Source organism: Mastigoproctus giganteus, chromosome 9 (genome assembly GCF_048544385.1).
Source record: "Mastigoproctus giganteus isolate SK-2022 chromosome 9, ASM4854438v1, whole genome shotgun sequence".
Taxonomy (NCBI): domain Eukaryota; kingdom Metazoa; phylum Arthropoda; class Arachnida; order Uropygi; family Thelyphonidae; genus Mastigoproctus; species Mastigoproctus giganteus.
Genome location: NC_143583.1, coordinates 39,829,729 through 39,846,129, shown reverse-complemented (window position 1 = coordinate 39,846,129; position 16,401 = coordinate 39,829,729). Strand labels below are relative to the sequence as shown.

General features: G+C 36.4%; 1 protein-coding gene across 1 annotated transcript in view; it reads left to right on the top strand.

Moving 5' to 3' along the window:
• LOC150080159 (kin of IRRE-like protein 3) overlaps positions 1-16,401 on the top strand; it is a 347,514-nt gene that overhangs the window by 252,458 nt on the left and 78,655 nt on the right. Inside the window, exons 5-6 of the mRNA XM_090381111.1 lie at positions 11,797-12,093; positions 12,597-12,887. Coding sequence (XP_090237237.1) covers positions 11,797-12,093; positions 12,597-12,887 — 588 coding nt within the window. The remainder of the gene's footprint in view (positions 1-11,796; positions 12,094-12,596; positions 12,888-16,401) is intronic.

Below are 16,401 nucleotides of genomic sequence, written 5' to 3'. Positions count from 1 at the left end.
TAGTAAACGTTTGATATGTTTCTACTCGCTAATACTATTTAAAATTATTAATTTATTCTAATTTTCTTAATTTTAATAGAACTGCATAATAATTTTTTGAAATATAATCATTATAATTTATTGTAATGCATATATTTCATTTGATAATTTATAGTTAAAAAAAAAACAATAAATACAATTAATGCTTTATTTTGCGTTTTATTCAGTTCTATTTCGGGAATAAGATTGATAAAATATAATTAAGTATTCAATTTTGAAATATTAAAATACATTTTTAATGTTTAAAATAGATAAAATTGATTGTTTCTCCAATTTAAACATTATGCGCGTTTGATTAATTTTCTGCCTTGAAGGATTCCTTTTGTAAATACTGTCAGAGGCATGTGCTACTGTGAATGACAATAATTCTAAGTTGCCTCTCGTTGCTATGGTTACGCAGGAGACGTTAGAGAAACTGTACTTGCATCAGTTATGTTATTGGCGTCAACGATTAAAGAAGAAATTTCCCATCTCCAAGGGGAGTTTCTTTCGAATGACACGGAATAATATCAAAGAAAATGAATTCTGCTTTTCATTAAAAATGATGTCCCTGGAGGAAAATACTGGCAAACGTTTGATTAGACAAATATCGAAGAGGCACAAGAATACAATGCAATGAAAATGACCCAGGAGTTTCCATTTGAGAAAACGAAGAATATAGATTTTAAGCTGGGAACACGCATTTCATGAGTGCCTTACATTAGTTGTTTACGTGAATGGAATGGGTTCTACGAAGGAGAAATAGCAAGATAAAATAGCTTTAAAACATCGGTGTAACTTGCATTAGTTTGCAAATAAACTATCATATTCTGTGTATTTCGAAGCTTTTATTTTAATAACATATTGGACCGTTGAAAGACAGTCCAATCTGTTATTAAATATCGCAATATTAGATAAATAATCAACGACCAACATATTGATATGTTGATATTGATAAAATAACATTAATTCATTAATAAAATCATCTTCTCTAAATTAAAGGAAATTGCAACTGCAGTTTCATTGAATTTATTATTATATCAAAACAAGATGAAATAACTGGGTACGATTTAAAGCATTGTCTCTCATAATGATATTTAAATAGAATAATAAACGTATAACTGTGATATTTGTGGTCTGAGTGGATCGCAGAATGTCACGGAGGTTGTTTATAAATGTTAAAAATAAGGTTCAACAATTACCAGAAGACTTGAAGATAACCTCTGAATCTTTAACTTCTACTGCTCTTTTTAAAAATAATATTATTGATAGAATCATTAAAATAACAAATATATTGTTTAAATGGAGTGACTAGTTAAATGTGGAAAAGAGTTAGGTACTGGGCATAACTTACGTAGACATCGGCATGCACTTTATGAAGTCAAGACGTAGTTAAGTGCTGCGCTTGTATATCGGCTACAATAAAACAGTTTCAATGCAGTTTCGACACCTTAGTCGCGAAGTAAATTGATATTTATTTATTATTTAATAATGTACAATCATTAATAAAAGATCTTTGTGTATATTTTAATATCATCGGTGCATTTATCTTAGTATATATTTTAACATCATCATCATGGTTTCGGCTGGTGTACACTTCTGTTGAGTTTGCAGCGTGTTTAAATGGGACCCATAGCCATTAGTGGTAGACTACGGAATTTAATGTCTGGTGATATTTTTAATGAGTGGTAATGTATTTTCTGCTTTTCAAGACATTTAACCGTACATAGACTGCGCTCCGCAATTTCATAATAAACATCTGAACTCAGTTATTTCCGATTCATAGCTCATCATGGTGTGAGCTACCAAACTCAACTCTTGTCTGCATTTTCGCATGAGTTAAAACATTAAGGTCCATTACACGCTATAGCAAAGTCTTCAAGTCTACATAAATACACAAGAGAAAGGTATAATAACCTTTGGTAACCTATGTTTATGTCTGCGCGCCTACTACTAAATTTTACTTTTATTCTGATCAGATTTTAATGTGTGATAGGCTTTTTGATTGATCGCTGCTACTGATTGCTCTTGAGTTTCCGATACACTTTTATATCTGAATACATAAAATAACTGCGAATATAATGCGTAATGATTATATTTCATAGATTTATATTTAACACTACGTTACGAAAATTGAAACTGTGCCATAAATTACAGAATTTGCGTAATCATACTGATGTGAATTTGAAATATTCCACAACAAGGAAGAAACGAATTTATTCCAGAAACGCCTCTTAATGTGGATTAAATGGATAATGCTATTAAATGGATTTCTTTAATCAACTGAAGTATTTTCTCCATAATTAGTCCGTGGTATCCATTGCCACAGGAAACTAACAGAAAATCTTTAATAAAAGTAAAAAAAAAAAAAAAAAAAAAAAAAAAAAAAAATAGATGGACTTTTTATTTATTTATTGAGTAAACTTTATTATACAGGTCCATAATCATTATAAGTGATCTGCTAAGGGTAGGTCCAAGCACCAAACTTAACAACTACTTCTCCTCCTTAGTCCTCCTTTTCATTTCTCCATATCCATCTTTCCTCCTCTTCATCTCTCCATATCCATCTTTCCTCCTCCTCATCTCTCCATATCCATCTTTACCTCTCAATTCATCTATCATAGTTCCTCAATAAATATTTTACATTTGTCATAACTCTTCATGCGGGAGTATTATACTGATTACTTGTTTGTTTGCTTGTATTACGGAGGGTTTCATATATTATAATTAGTGTCCTTATTCTAACTAAAATGCAGCGTAACATTTAAATGTGAAACTTTTAAAGTTATGTTCACTATAAGTTACGTTAAAGTTGTATTTTTTTATTCATTAAAATTTATTCATTAATATTAATTTAAATTTATTAAATTAAAATCATATCACACTGATACTACCGTGTACTACACTATTTATATTTTATTATTTCAGTTGATTCAGACGGGCTTTTTCCAAATTACTTATTTTATCTGGCTCACGCTGATGTTTTCCATTAGCATTCTCGTAAAGATCATTACATTTACAGCACCAATTTATTCGAAAATATTCCATAATAGGTTCCATGTATTATTATAAAGTTACTTTTTTAACAATGCATTAGGATGTGGTCAAAAATGCTAACTTAAGTGTCATTTAAACTGAGTTTTATGACATTTTCACTGAAAATCATTTCGGTTGTTGGCGTACAAGCTTTTTTGGGCTCTTATTGCATTATTTGAAGCGTTTCCTCCTTTAAAATGCAAGACTAAAGGGAGATTTGGTTGCATGGGGAGTAAATAGGGAACTTTCTTGAATAACTTATGCTTTATCCTGTTACGCATTTCCATTACTTGGATTATAGCGGATGCACTGTTTATTAAAGATGCTTTAGGCTACAACTGACGCTACTCTCCTTTTATAATGCATCACCAGCTTTCATATCGACTTGGCTAATTATTACTACATGGATCAGCGTTCTGCTCGTCTTCCTATCGCTGAAGGCATTATGTTGATCCTGGCTGTATCAAGTCTTACCCGTTGATGTTTACAAAGATCTCCAGAGAGGACGGAATGTCACGAAATTGAAAATTCGTTTTCTAAATGTCACGGATGTGGTAAGTGGCTATTGTGATTGTGTCGAGATTATTTTTCCTCTCAACGATCGCTAACTTAAGTCCTTGTGGTCATTTTCTATTTACAACTGAGCTGCTGTCAGAAATTTTTCTTCTTAAGAACTTGAGCAATGTTCGCATATATGTTTTTATAATATTTATCTACCTCAATGAAGGTTTGAAAATCACGTAGAATACGAGGTTTGATAATTAGGTTTCAGAAATGGGTCGAAGTACGCAGACCCATGATATAGCACCATTGCAGCTGATCTATGTGACTGCATCCCTCTGCAAGGTCAAATACGTATCGTATGTTATTCGCACATCATGTTAGATCTGTTAAAGGCATCATCATAGTGTTAAGTGATGGAACAAAGAGCGAGCATTAAATTTTGTTTGAAGTTGAGGAAGAGCGCTATCGAAATCTACCAATTGGTAAAATAGGCGCACGGTAACAATGTGCGTTACACTGGTTTAGAAGGTTTCAGGTGAGAATTCGAACACAGAAGATGAAAAACCTACGCCATTTCAGTCTCTACTATTTAGCGGATGAAGGAAACCTGCTTAGACCAGAAGCATGCGAAGAATCCATTCAAGTTGACGATGGTTCATTCTTGCCCGATTCAATCGTGACAAGTTACGCGGCATGGCGTTTCGAATACGATCCATAAACTAGAAGAGAAAGCATGGAATGGCCATCAGCGTGCGCTCTAAGTCACAAAACCTTTCGTTCTCAAAAATCAAAAGCCAAAGTGGTGTTGATCACTTTCATCTCCAGCAAGGGAATCATAAGAAATTTGCTCGACCAGGTAAGAAAGTGAATAAGGAGGATTATGCAAAAGTTGTGGATTGCCTTAATCGGTGCCACAATTCGGGGCCGCAATTGGTGGCCTCGAAACAGGCCACCGATTCGAGGAAAAGGGAGGTGGTGTCTGTTAACGACAACGCCAGGCTTCATTCTGCACTAATTATGAAGAGTGTGGTTTTATGGAGCAAACTTCCTTCTAGTTCTCCTGATTTATCTTCCCCGGATTATCTCTTGTTCCACAAAATCAAATACTCACTGTAAGAATGCCGATTTTACTGTGCAGAGGACAACAGAAATATGTCAAAGGAAGTGGTCAGTTGAAATGCGTTCAGAAATTTTTCCAGCAGCTGTACGAACGATCTTATAATAGTGTATCTGCTCAAGTTGATTACTTTGAAAAATATTAAAATCGTATTTTTTTCATTCTAACATCTAGTTTTCTTAAAATTGACTGAATCAAGGTTGCTGTTCGGTTTGGAATTTATCAACAGCTTAGACCATATTGCACCGTATATATTATTTCCATGAATTTCGTGTGTTCTGTGGTCGTTTTTCTGAAGAAAATCGCATTCCGAGTTTCTGAGAGAAAGAAATATGCCTTCACTTGGTTTTTTGTACCCTTGCCTAAGATCGACTACCTCAGACACCTTGTGAAAAAGCCCATAAAATTACTGGCATCATTGATGGAATTCAAACTCGGGTCTTTTCCACCCGGTGTTACGAGGACGGTGATTATATCGATTGTCGACAAGGTAAACTGAGTCCAGAAACTTAGGTTCGTCCACACTGTTTGACCTAGAGAAGGCTTTGAAAGGATTATTCGGCCTTGCTTATCTTTATTTCATAAAGAAAACTGAGAATAATGGTATCCATCATGATTTTACCCCTCCTAGTAGTTTTTGGGTTAGAAATTTCAACTGTGACAACATTAACAGCATAAGATGGTTGAAATTTAATTAAACAATTTGTGGGTGGATGAGTTAATGGTGGTGGTGGTGAAGACCTGTCCTTCTCATGAAAGTGTTTGTAATTCTTAAACTCTTAACCTGCTCCCCCCCTTATCGAAGGAGTTAAATTTCTAATTGCAATACAGTACTAGAGTCGTCCATTTTTATCCGGTAATCTGCAATTTTCCTTATTAGCGTAACGAAGTTGTTGGGAATGCAATTATACCATAGCATTTGCATCCACCAGCGACAGCCTTCGTAAAAGAGCTTACAGAATGGCACACTGCTTTTAACCTCAGGATCAAACGCGTGTCGCAACACACCAGGTTCAAACAATGCATAAATGATATGGGAAATCATGCACAGTTTTCCCCTGTTTGAGCAGTTCCGCTGAATTTGGCACAATATGGCAGAGAAAGTCTTTAAAAGCGCTCTTCCGTGGCAGACACTTTGCATCTAAGATTAATTGAATACAAGTTATTTCGTTTCTCTTGGAGAATTAGAATTACAGCGACACTAACCACTGCACACCATAATTGTAGTAATGAGCACTGTGATTAAAGTTTCCCTACCAAGTTGTACTTTAAAATGCAACCTCCGAATAAAGGTTTGAATCGGAGTAGTTTCCCATTTAGAGGAATCCTTAATTACAGAAATAATGAAGGCCCATTAATACGGATTACTTCGCTCGCTGCTTAATGTTATAATTAACGTTTGCTCTATAGAAATTAAATGTTTATCGATTTAAAAAAAAAAAACAGGCAAAAAAAAATTATATTGAAATTTAGCACTGGGAAAAATTTCGGATTCAATAATCTACCAGTTAAGCCATTGTAGGCGTCGTCATGGTAACCAGAGTTCTTCCCAGTGACGCAACCTCCACGTAATTGCATTCTACATTTGAAACCAAACAATGAGATCTGCTAAATGTAGTGTCGATGGCGTATTACTTATTGCGAGACGTTCTCAGAAAAAAAAAAAGGCAAAGATGAAATGTCTTAAAGAGAAGGATATCTCACCATTCACGGAACACGAAGATGCTCGGGGCTAAATATTTTAATCCCGCGTATGTTCCATTTCTTTGTGAACGCCAAGCACGCAATACAGCACTCACATTTTTTCTTTAATGAATGCCCGCAAACACCTGCACGCATTCCCACCTTGAAGTTGGATCCCATTAGTGTTTAGGAGCTCATAGACAGATGCAAAAAAACAAGCGCGAGCCCGCTCACTTCCAGTTAAAGAATAATTACTTTCAATGATCTGTCCATGGTAAGTATTTCTCTGATATGAGTTTTCAGCCTCATTTTTGAGCGGTGGAGGTTTCTGTGGTGGTATCGTATTGACGGTGGGGGTTGCTGTAAGTGTCCAATTGGAGCGCCTCCACTTGGGAACGAAGCGTGGAAATCGAGGCTGTTCATTTTACTATCGACCACTTTCCTACTGCTTGCCAGTATCACGTGCTTCTGCAGGGTATGCGCTTAATTTGATGAATGGGATAATTGTATGCTAATAGTTATCCTAATAATTATGCGAACGTCGTTATTCTGTAACATGGTGTCAGAGGTGGAACTGAAATAAGGTAACGAATGCAAAATACCTTTTCATTCATCTTCACTCCTCAGCTGTCATTAATTATCTCTCTCTCTTTCTCTCACGCACACACAATATCTCTTTCTCTCTCTCCTTCTGTTGCTAACATTGTTATTCAGCAACATGATGTCAAAAGGTGGAACTCAAATAAAGTAAAAAAACGCAAAATTGAAATTTAACCGCTCTCTTTAATTCTCTCTCTCTTTCTCACTTTTTTCATATTTTTTCTCTCTTCCTCACGGGTAGCACAGTTGGTAGGATCGCTTTCTTCCTACACTGGATGTAGAAGACCTGAATTCGAGTCCCGTCGATGACGTGAGGAATTTTTATGTGCCATTTTCACAACGTGGCTGAGTTAGTCGGTCTCAGGCGAGGACAGCATGATTTTTTTCTCCTGGAAACTCTTGCTTTTCCTCCAGCAAACAGAAAATCGACTACAGGACGCACGTAATTTACAGACAACGGAGCAATATGGCCTTAGCCACTGATGCCCCTAAAACCCTATTAAAACAACAAAAAGAACAAGTCTCTATCGCGCTCTCTCTCAGCAATTGATTTCTACAAGACAGGGAATATATCTCAAAGCTATAAGACTGAATATCCAATCTCACCCAATCCAAAGATATCATGGTGGCCCAAAGTCGACTGAAATCCTTCTCGCAAATCTGCAGTCATCAGAAGAGTCAACAAAAGTGTGTTCACCTCCATCAACTTGAACAAAATCTAAAGCATCTTCCACCTGATAGCCAGGCTCTTCAGTCAATATTACAGGCCACACGAATTCAGTTAGAACATTCTATAAAAGGAGCCCTACTGAAATCGAGACACACTCATATAGACCTAACTGACCCCCCCCGATCAAGTTCTTTTCCTACTATAACGTAGATATCACAAAGCAACCACCATCACCATCCTTCAGCTGCAAGATGGAAACCACTGTGAAATGTTATCCGAAGGAAATATTCTCAGAAGTAACCAGATTCTATCAAGAAATATACAGCTCCAAAAAAACTTCTGCAAATGCAATCGGAAATTTTCTTTTAGGAATTGAAAAATTTCCCCCTCTCTAATTCTCTCTCTGTCTGTCCTCAGAAACCTTTTTATCACATCACTAGAAGCCATGGTACATTTTTCGCCTACACCCTAAAAAAAGTATATCAGCTAATTATGTCACGCAACGCAGTCACGAATTTTCCGTCGTCCGCTTTCAAAGTTCTTCGTGCACCGTCCTCCACACACGACGAGCCGCCATATAACTTCCAGTGGAACCTTCGGTTCAGGGCTAAATGTTCCAAATTGGATGCAGACATCCAGTGGAGGCTGTGAGACAGCATCCTTCCCATCCCAGTCGCGCAACACCGTTTAGGATTACTTACATCAAACTATTCCCTCTTCTGCGCCACCTCAGGTACCTGGCCTCTCCTGTGAACAACAAAATGATCGAGTACACACTGGATGCTACAAGATTCGCCTGCAACCACACCCACACCCAGGAGGACTATTGGTATCTGCTTCACTCTGAACAGATCACCACAGATACCACGTGTAAGTTCTTATTCATTGCTGCGAAGGGCCATCATTTACAACTTTTACTTAAAATACACAAGAAGCAGGGACGACTTTCCTCCTGTTAACATATCAGCACACCATCTGAAATGGAACTTAGGGAGAAAGTTGCAGAAAAAGAATTCTGCTCGAATTCCACCATTGCAGACACGAAGTTTTCATTCATCTAAATAGAGAACGAAACAGTGCGGGTTACCTACACCATCACCCTAAAGAGTCCATTACCATCAACGTGTGACCTTAAGAAGAGACTGATCAAATTCCAAGTAACCGTCTTAATTTCCCTAAGTGGAAATGTTCTCTCCAAAGTTAATTGTACATGGATTTAAATAGATTATTATACTTAAAATGTATCTACCGTTCATGTTTAATTAAAAAAAGTATCTATCTACTTTCACTTCTGTAAGTTACATTTGTAGGAAATACATATGGGGGTGGAGTTGTTCCAGAGACCAAAAGTAGAGATCATTAAACGATGCAGGAGGGTAATGTACATCTTCTCACGTTCGGTTTTCAAACTGCGCTATAGTCCTTATTTTAAGAAGTTAATAGTAGGCTAGTAAACTTCCTAGAGATTGTGTAGGGGTCGGATTGATGTCCAAGTCCCCTACATGGAAAAGTACTCTGGTCCAGTGAGGCTTTTCCACCAGTGCCCATGGCAGTTTTTGTACCAAATAAAGAGTTCTGGGGGAGACTGTGATTTGCATATATTGTACTGTCTGTTTGCCTTGTTCACTGTAAAAATCCAGAGTTAATCTGGTGCAATATACACATTTTTTGATTGGTATATCGCACCAGAATTATTGTACTTGTCATACAAATTTATTTCTTCCTCTCTTTTCTCTGTCGTCTTTCCATCTAGTAAAATCAATAGTCTTAATTTTCATCCTCATTCTCTCGCTCTTTTTTTTCAATCAATCAATCCTGATAAATATGCATACATGATATAAAACATTTTATGCATTTCTATATGCGTGTATCCATATTTTTGCTGTACACTATATATATTTTTAAAATTAAAAAAAAAAAAAACTATTTTTTGCTGTTTGAAAATTGAACATTGTGTTGCTGTTCTGCTAAACATTTTTGAAACCAAGTTTTGTATTTGAAAGATCGTTTTTTTTTGTGATCCCAGTGAATCAGAAAAAGAATAAAGTTGCACCTTTGGGAGTCTGTTTTCTCGGCGTGGACACTTCTCTCGTGCTGAGTGCCTTTTTGAATCGTATCTCTTTCCCCTAATCACTCTTGCCTGACTTGAAATTCGAAGCTTATTTCTCTCACTGAGCTTCTCGTCTGTTTTGAAGTAGACGAAGTTGTGACCTTAAGTTCCTTCGGTAATTTTTCTACGTGCCTATCCGAGATTTAACTAACTTCTTCTTTACCTTTGGTAGCTCTTCAAAGTCTCTTCTCATTGATTTCTTATGGTTCGTGGAGTCTTGGAGTCGTTGTAATTTTTCTTCGCCTCTCTGCGCGAGCTACCATTTCGTTTAATAACAGCAAACTCCATCACCCTTTCGGGGGTGACTCGCTCGCGCTATAGCTTAACTTTACAACTTCTTGTAACAAGAGATTAGGATTCTGTTTTTCCCTCCGATCCTTTACCTCGCGTTTGATCTGTGTTCAATTTGTTCCATGTTGTCTCAAGGACTCTTTGATAACGACGCACTGCAGTAATGATTTTCGAACAGTTGAAAAGAAACTGTTCTTTAACTCTGCCTTTTCCCCTAATTTGCTCAATATTCTTTATTATTCTGGTTTTTCTTCATCTCAACTTTTTTCTTTTTCATTTAATGGGGTTATCGCCAGTTCACTTCCACTTGGCTGCTTGCCTTTCCCCATCTGTTAAATAACCATTAATATTATCCCTAATCGCTTTTATCCCAGTACATTTTGCTTTCTCTTTTCTTATTCTCTATTTTTATTTCCTTTTCTTCACTTTCTTTTTCTTCTTTCCATTTCTGTTTTGTTGTTTAGTTTTTCTTGTCTTTTTCTTTTAACTTATACCGACATTATTTATTTCATATTTTTGGTATGAATGCGCTCCTATCATCTTCGGCATGTCCCTACGTCTGTATGTCAGTCCGTCCGTCCGCATGTAAAAACTAGACTCCAAGTGGACGGATTTTCATGACATTTTATATTCGAGCTTTATAAAAATATTTGTCTAGCCATTCCAAACTATATATATTTATATATATCCGTTTTTATCCCTTTAGAAACTTAAAAACAGAGTGCAGGGAAAAACAGTAATAAAGATTATACAGAGAATAATTAAACTAAACGGCTAAGTTTAGAGAGAGTAAAATTATAGAGTTTATTTAATGTTCTATAAAGTTATAACCTGAATAATTAATTGATAAGGAAGTAACTACATTTACTTTTCTCTTCTATTAATCACAGAAAACGAACAAAAATTCAAATAATTTAAGAAAAAAAAATCAAAATGTAACGGACTGGTACATTAACTCGCCGTCTTTATACTTCTTTCCTTTTCTATCTTTTTTCCTATATTTTTCTTTTTATCTTTTCTACTTTTCTCCTATTTTCCTCTTTTATCTTTTGTCTGCTTTTTAATTCTTTCCCCATTTCTTCTTCTTTTATAGGGGTTAGTAAATTCCACTATGATTACAGTTCTCCAATTATGCTGTCACCTTCTGCAGCTTGTACATTTCCCTGTTGCTGAATAAAAACTTGAAGATATCCTCTATCAATCACCTAAAAGTGGTTTCAGGTTTTATAATGTTCCCTATTAACTCAATAAAGTTTTTATTTTATAAAGGTGGATTGGATACCCTGTGTATTTTTTTCTTTTATTTTTTCTCTATTTTTATGTAATATGTTATGAGTTCATTCAGATGCCATAAAACTAGCGTTCAAATGTAAAATATTTTTGTTTATGAGCATCGTGTACATAAAAGTTTTCAAATCAAATTTTGAGAAGGAATTTGATAATTATATGAAAAAAAAATGAAATATTGTTATATAAGATTCGTACAATACTCTTTCCTGTCTGTAAGACATCTTAATATTTATCCGACCCTCCTCCATGCGTTATTTAATTTGTGACTGGCGTCAAAATAATCTTTTCTTTTCATCAAAAATAACAATTCATTCAAGATTCAGTTAGTAATTTTATTAATTAATTTCTGTGGATTAATGCAAGAGTGCATTAGATATCGCTAGGCCTAAAGAATGACGCAGAGTTTTTTTTTTTTAAAATAAAAATTGCATTTCATGTCACGGTCACCATCAAAATTGCGTTTACTTTTATTTCCAGTGGTTCCTCTGGAAGTGCAGATAGAAGAGAAGCACCGGCCCCTTTCGGCCAACAAGCCCGCTGAGTTGTTGTGTCATTCTGGGGGGTCGCGTCCTCCAGCCGTCATTTCTTGGTGGAAAGGAAACACGAAGCTGAAAAGGACGAAAGAAAAGATTTCTTCCGAAGGCAACATCACCACCAGTAAGTTGACCTTTGTCCCGTCTATAGACGACGCTGGAAAATACATATCGTGTCGAGCGGAGAATCCTGCAGTGAACGGAAACGCCATTGAGGACGGCTGGAAGCTGACTGTCTATTGTAAGTACCTTCGCTCTCTTCGTGCATGCTTAAAAATTCCGTAGTCACGTGCATTTACAGTCACCCTTCTGACAAGTACTTTCTCAGCGTGCCATCAACAAGGTAACGACTTTGCCGTTATTGTAATAGGATGCATGGCGAGAGAGAGAGAGAGAGAGAGAGAGAGATAAAGGAAATAGGAGATGACAGGATGTTTTTGACTGGAAGATAATTCTCTTAATGTTATTTCAAATGCAGATGTACTTTCTGAAGCATTTCCTCTGCCTTAGCTTAGCACATGCGCACTAAAATTATGTAACATTGCACTTTTCAAAAGCGTATGAATTCAAATAGATCGAATGATGGAAAACATTTTTCTCGCTAGAGTCCTAACGACTCAATTAAGTCACGTTCTAAGATTTTTAATACAATATTTATAGATTATTATTTTATGAATTTACCATTTTTATTCTTTGCATTTTTCTGACGATTCCAAATACCCTTTTTATCTTTTCTCTTTTCAGACATCCCTCACCTTACTCTAAGACTGGGAAGTAAGTTACGCCACTCGCATATCCAAGAAGGAAATGACGTCTATTTTGAGTGTGACATTCAAGCGAATCCCTGGGTCACCGAAATTGGCTGGAAGTTCGAGGGACGTGAAATCCATACAAATACGTCATCAGGCATCATAGTGAGTAATCAGTCGCTGGTACTTCAGAAGGTACAACGTATCCATAGGGGAAAATATACCTGTACTGCAAGCAATACAGAGGGTCATGGAGAGAGCAGCCCTTTCTATCTTCGCGTGCAGTGTAAGAATTAATTCTAGAAGAAAATAAGGATTTTGTATGAATAAATTACATAATAGGTTTGATCAAAAAGTTCGGTGAATAATCTTGTAATTCTTAAACGCACAGAGGTAGATAAAATATTGTGTACACCCTATATTTATATCGATATACATATTTAAAATGACATCTGTTGAGCATGCGTACACCATATTTTAATTTGTTACTCGTCAGTCTAGTGCTGTTTTGAGAGAACCCTTTTTTGATGTGGAAACATCTTTGGCGAAACCTACTAAATTTTCGGACTGAAGTAAAACTGATTGGTAACGAAAATTCGAGACGGAAATGACGCAATGGCGCCACTTCCTAGGTGACACTAACTCAGTCACTAACGTGTACTCGGACGTGAGCATAAAACGTTACATCTTTCGTAGCTTCGGTTCTAGCCGTTCGATTTTAAAAATTTAAACGGTTTTGATTTTCTTTCTTTATTTATCCTACCATACTAAATAAAGTGTCACAATGGTGAGTGACAAATTTCCTTCACGGCAGTAAATGCCAGGGGTTTTCGTCGTCTACTATGAAATTGTTAGAGGTGTTGAAAATACAATCTCAAGTGTACGTATCCTAAGGATGTTTTCACATAAAATAAAACATCTTTAAAAATTATAACAGGTGATTTGCTCTTGGATTGAGCCTTGATTGGGTGTATTGTTGGGACATGGGTGGTTCAAATCTTCCAGTAGTCACCAAGGCATGGCAGTTAAAATCACACTTATCAGTATAAACGTTTATCAGTGAATAAAATTAATGTTTTTCAACATTCACCGAACTTTTTGATCAAACCTTCTGTGTGAAATACGAGCCTACTTGTTTAATTTACATTTATTAGAGAGATCTTAATCGAACTGTGTCATGAAGCTGATTGTACGAAAATTATCTTTACTTATTGTAAAGATGAAACCACTACGAGCGATCCATCTGCTTGTTGGTTAAGCGATGCCCACACCTGCAACCTTGTTGGAAAAAGACAACCTGCTATAGAGAATTGGTCGAAGTTTTCATTGAAATGTTACCTAACTTAAGTGAGAAATAAAATGAAGATCTCAGAGATTGCTACTTGTCCTTTTTCTAACTTTCGACATTGCACTTACTTAAGGCTTTTCTTGTAAAGATCTTTGAAGTGTCCTGGGTAGCTTGGACGGCAGTTCCCTGACGTTCCAGTTGGCATTTAAGCCCACAGTAAAACGGACATTTTATGAGAAAAATTCTTCACCTCGCTTTGATCGCCTTTAGGCCTAACGTGGTCATTGCCAGGCACGTTTGAGTCGTGTCGCCATGAAGCGAAAAGACCATTTCAGTGTGCGATAAAATCATTGATTTACAACTTGGCAGCAATGTTTTCTCTTCTTTCTTTCTTGGCGGATGCGTAATAACTCATTCACTTCGGTCCCTTTCCAAGCTATTGACGCGCGACAAAGTTTTTTTAAAGATTTTTTTCTTTCTTGGCTTTGTTTTGGATCTTTTCGCTGATTGGAATATTAAAAGAGTCGTTTAAATTACCACGTGAACGTTCTTCTCAAAAACCATTTCATTATTTTTAAGGTTTTCCTTCAAAATCATTAACTTTTTTTGGTGAAGATTTTAATGTGTTTCAACAATATGGGTGTTTGTAGAGGTTAGTACCCGACATTATGAAAATATGTAGCCACGATGTGTTCAGTTCCTTTTGCTAAATGAGTAAAATTTGTTTATTATCAGATGGGTGAATTCTAAAATAAAGTCTAATAATAATGGTGTGTTTGCGAAGGTCAGAAATTTTTCCAGCAAGGACAAGGAGGTGATTATCTTGGTGTATAAGGTAATGGTTAGGCCACATCCTGATTACTGCATACGGGGGGGAAGAAGCTTCGTTTTAAGAAAGATGTGCACATGGATTTAAGGCTTTAAATGGAATTGAGTCAACTAAATGCTTATGGCTCCACAAGGAGACATAAATTTGAAATGGAAATGGGAAATTGCAGGATAGGTGTGCAGAAATTTTCCAGCAGCTAGCATAAGTGATTGCTGGAATAAACTCCCATCTGTGGGAAGTGGGTAGTGTGAATAAATTAAAGGAAGAACTAGACAAATTTTTTGAGGAGATGGACAGGTGATGTGGGAAGTGTTTCTTTTTATTTTTTTGGTTGATACTGTATAAACTTTCTTCTTTTTATCATTTTATTGACACTGATATACTAACACCTATTGGTGTTAGTATATCAGTGATAGAACCACCTACCTAATATAAAATTGAGGCCCCCAGTGGCTCGCAAAACGGCTTACAAAAATTGTGGCATGAAAGTTACAATGTTCTTGAAGATATCTGGAGATGTGAATCGCTATGCTATCTGTAGAGTGTTTCATGATAGTCTCACATAGCATATTACACGTTCGATCCCACTGATGTTTCTTGTCGTTCAAGTATGGAAGTCCATAGAGGAGAGTGAAGTCTTCAGAGTGTTCATTATACCATTTTTATACACATTTGACCTAGCATTACCGTGAATTATCTGCTGGAAGAATCAATCGCCTAAAGGAAACAGCAAGAACGTGGTCAGAAATTATGGTGGAACTGGTCTTTTCCGTCGAATCTCCTTACTCATGTATCAGGGGACCTACGGTAACCCATCAAAACATTCACCCTTATATACCCTTGTACAATTACGATTATTTATTTATTTATTATCCAAACCAAGGCACTGCAACCACCAGCCTTCACTATCCGTACTACGCACGTAGGAATTCATTGTCTCTTGTTTTCGTGTTGCAAAAGAAAACGTTTGATCTCTGATCCTAACATCTTCTGGTCATCCGTTGTCCAACCCCGGTGTTCGCGGTACTGAGAAGAAGATGTTGGGTCGTTTCCTCAGATATATTGACCTATGGAGGGATGTAGAACAGGCCTACTGCAAAGTGCTCTGGACTGTCCCTCGGTCATTTTCGCCACTGTGACCTCCCTGTTGGTCTGCACAAGCCACTGCAGACATTTCTCATGCTGGTCATCTTCTATCGGTTTCGCATCATAAGTTTTGCGCAAGCCAGTTGTTCTAGCCCTTCCATCTGTCATGCCTGGTATATTCACAAACAGTTATGAGTTTACCACTTTGACCCAGAGATCAAACGTGACGTTACGAAGTGAATAACTGGATAAAGGACAAAAATAACAGACCTTTTCAAAGGAAACATTTGATTGGTTTTTCTTTCCACATATTGTGGAAAGAAAAACCAATTTATTAGATGCAGAGGAAACTGTGATTGTTTCATCTAAGAAATGTAGAATAACATTATTATTTAGAGCATGCGAAAAGGGTAAAATTATTGAAATAAAAGGAGGAGCAAGCTGAATGCTTTTGTCAAGTCATTGTCTATGAAAGCAGGATAATATTTCATCGAACATTAATTCACCTCCAACTATATACTGCCGAGTATGTAGCATGTGCACGAGAGGCCTAATAACTTGCACGTATTGGATCACTACTTGAATAGCGGAGAGGTT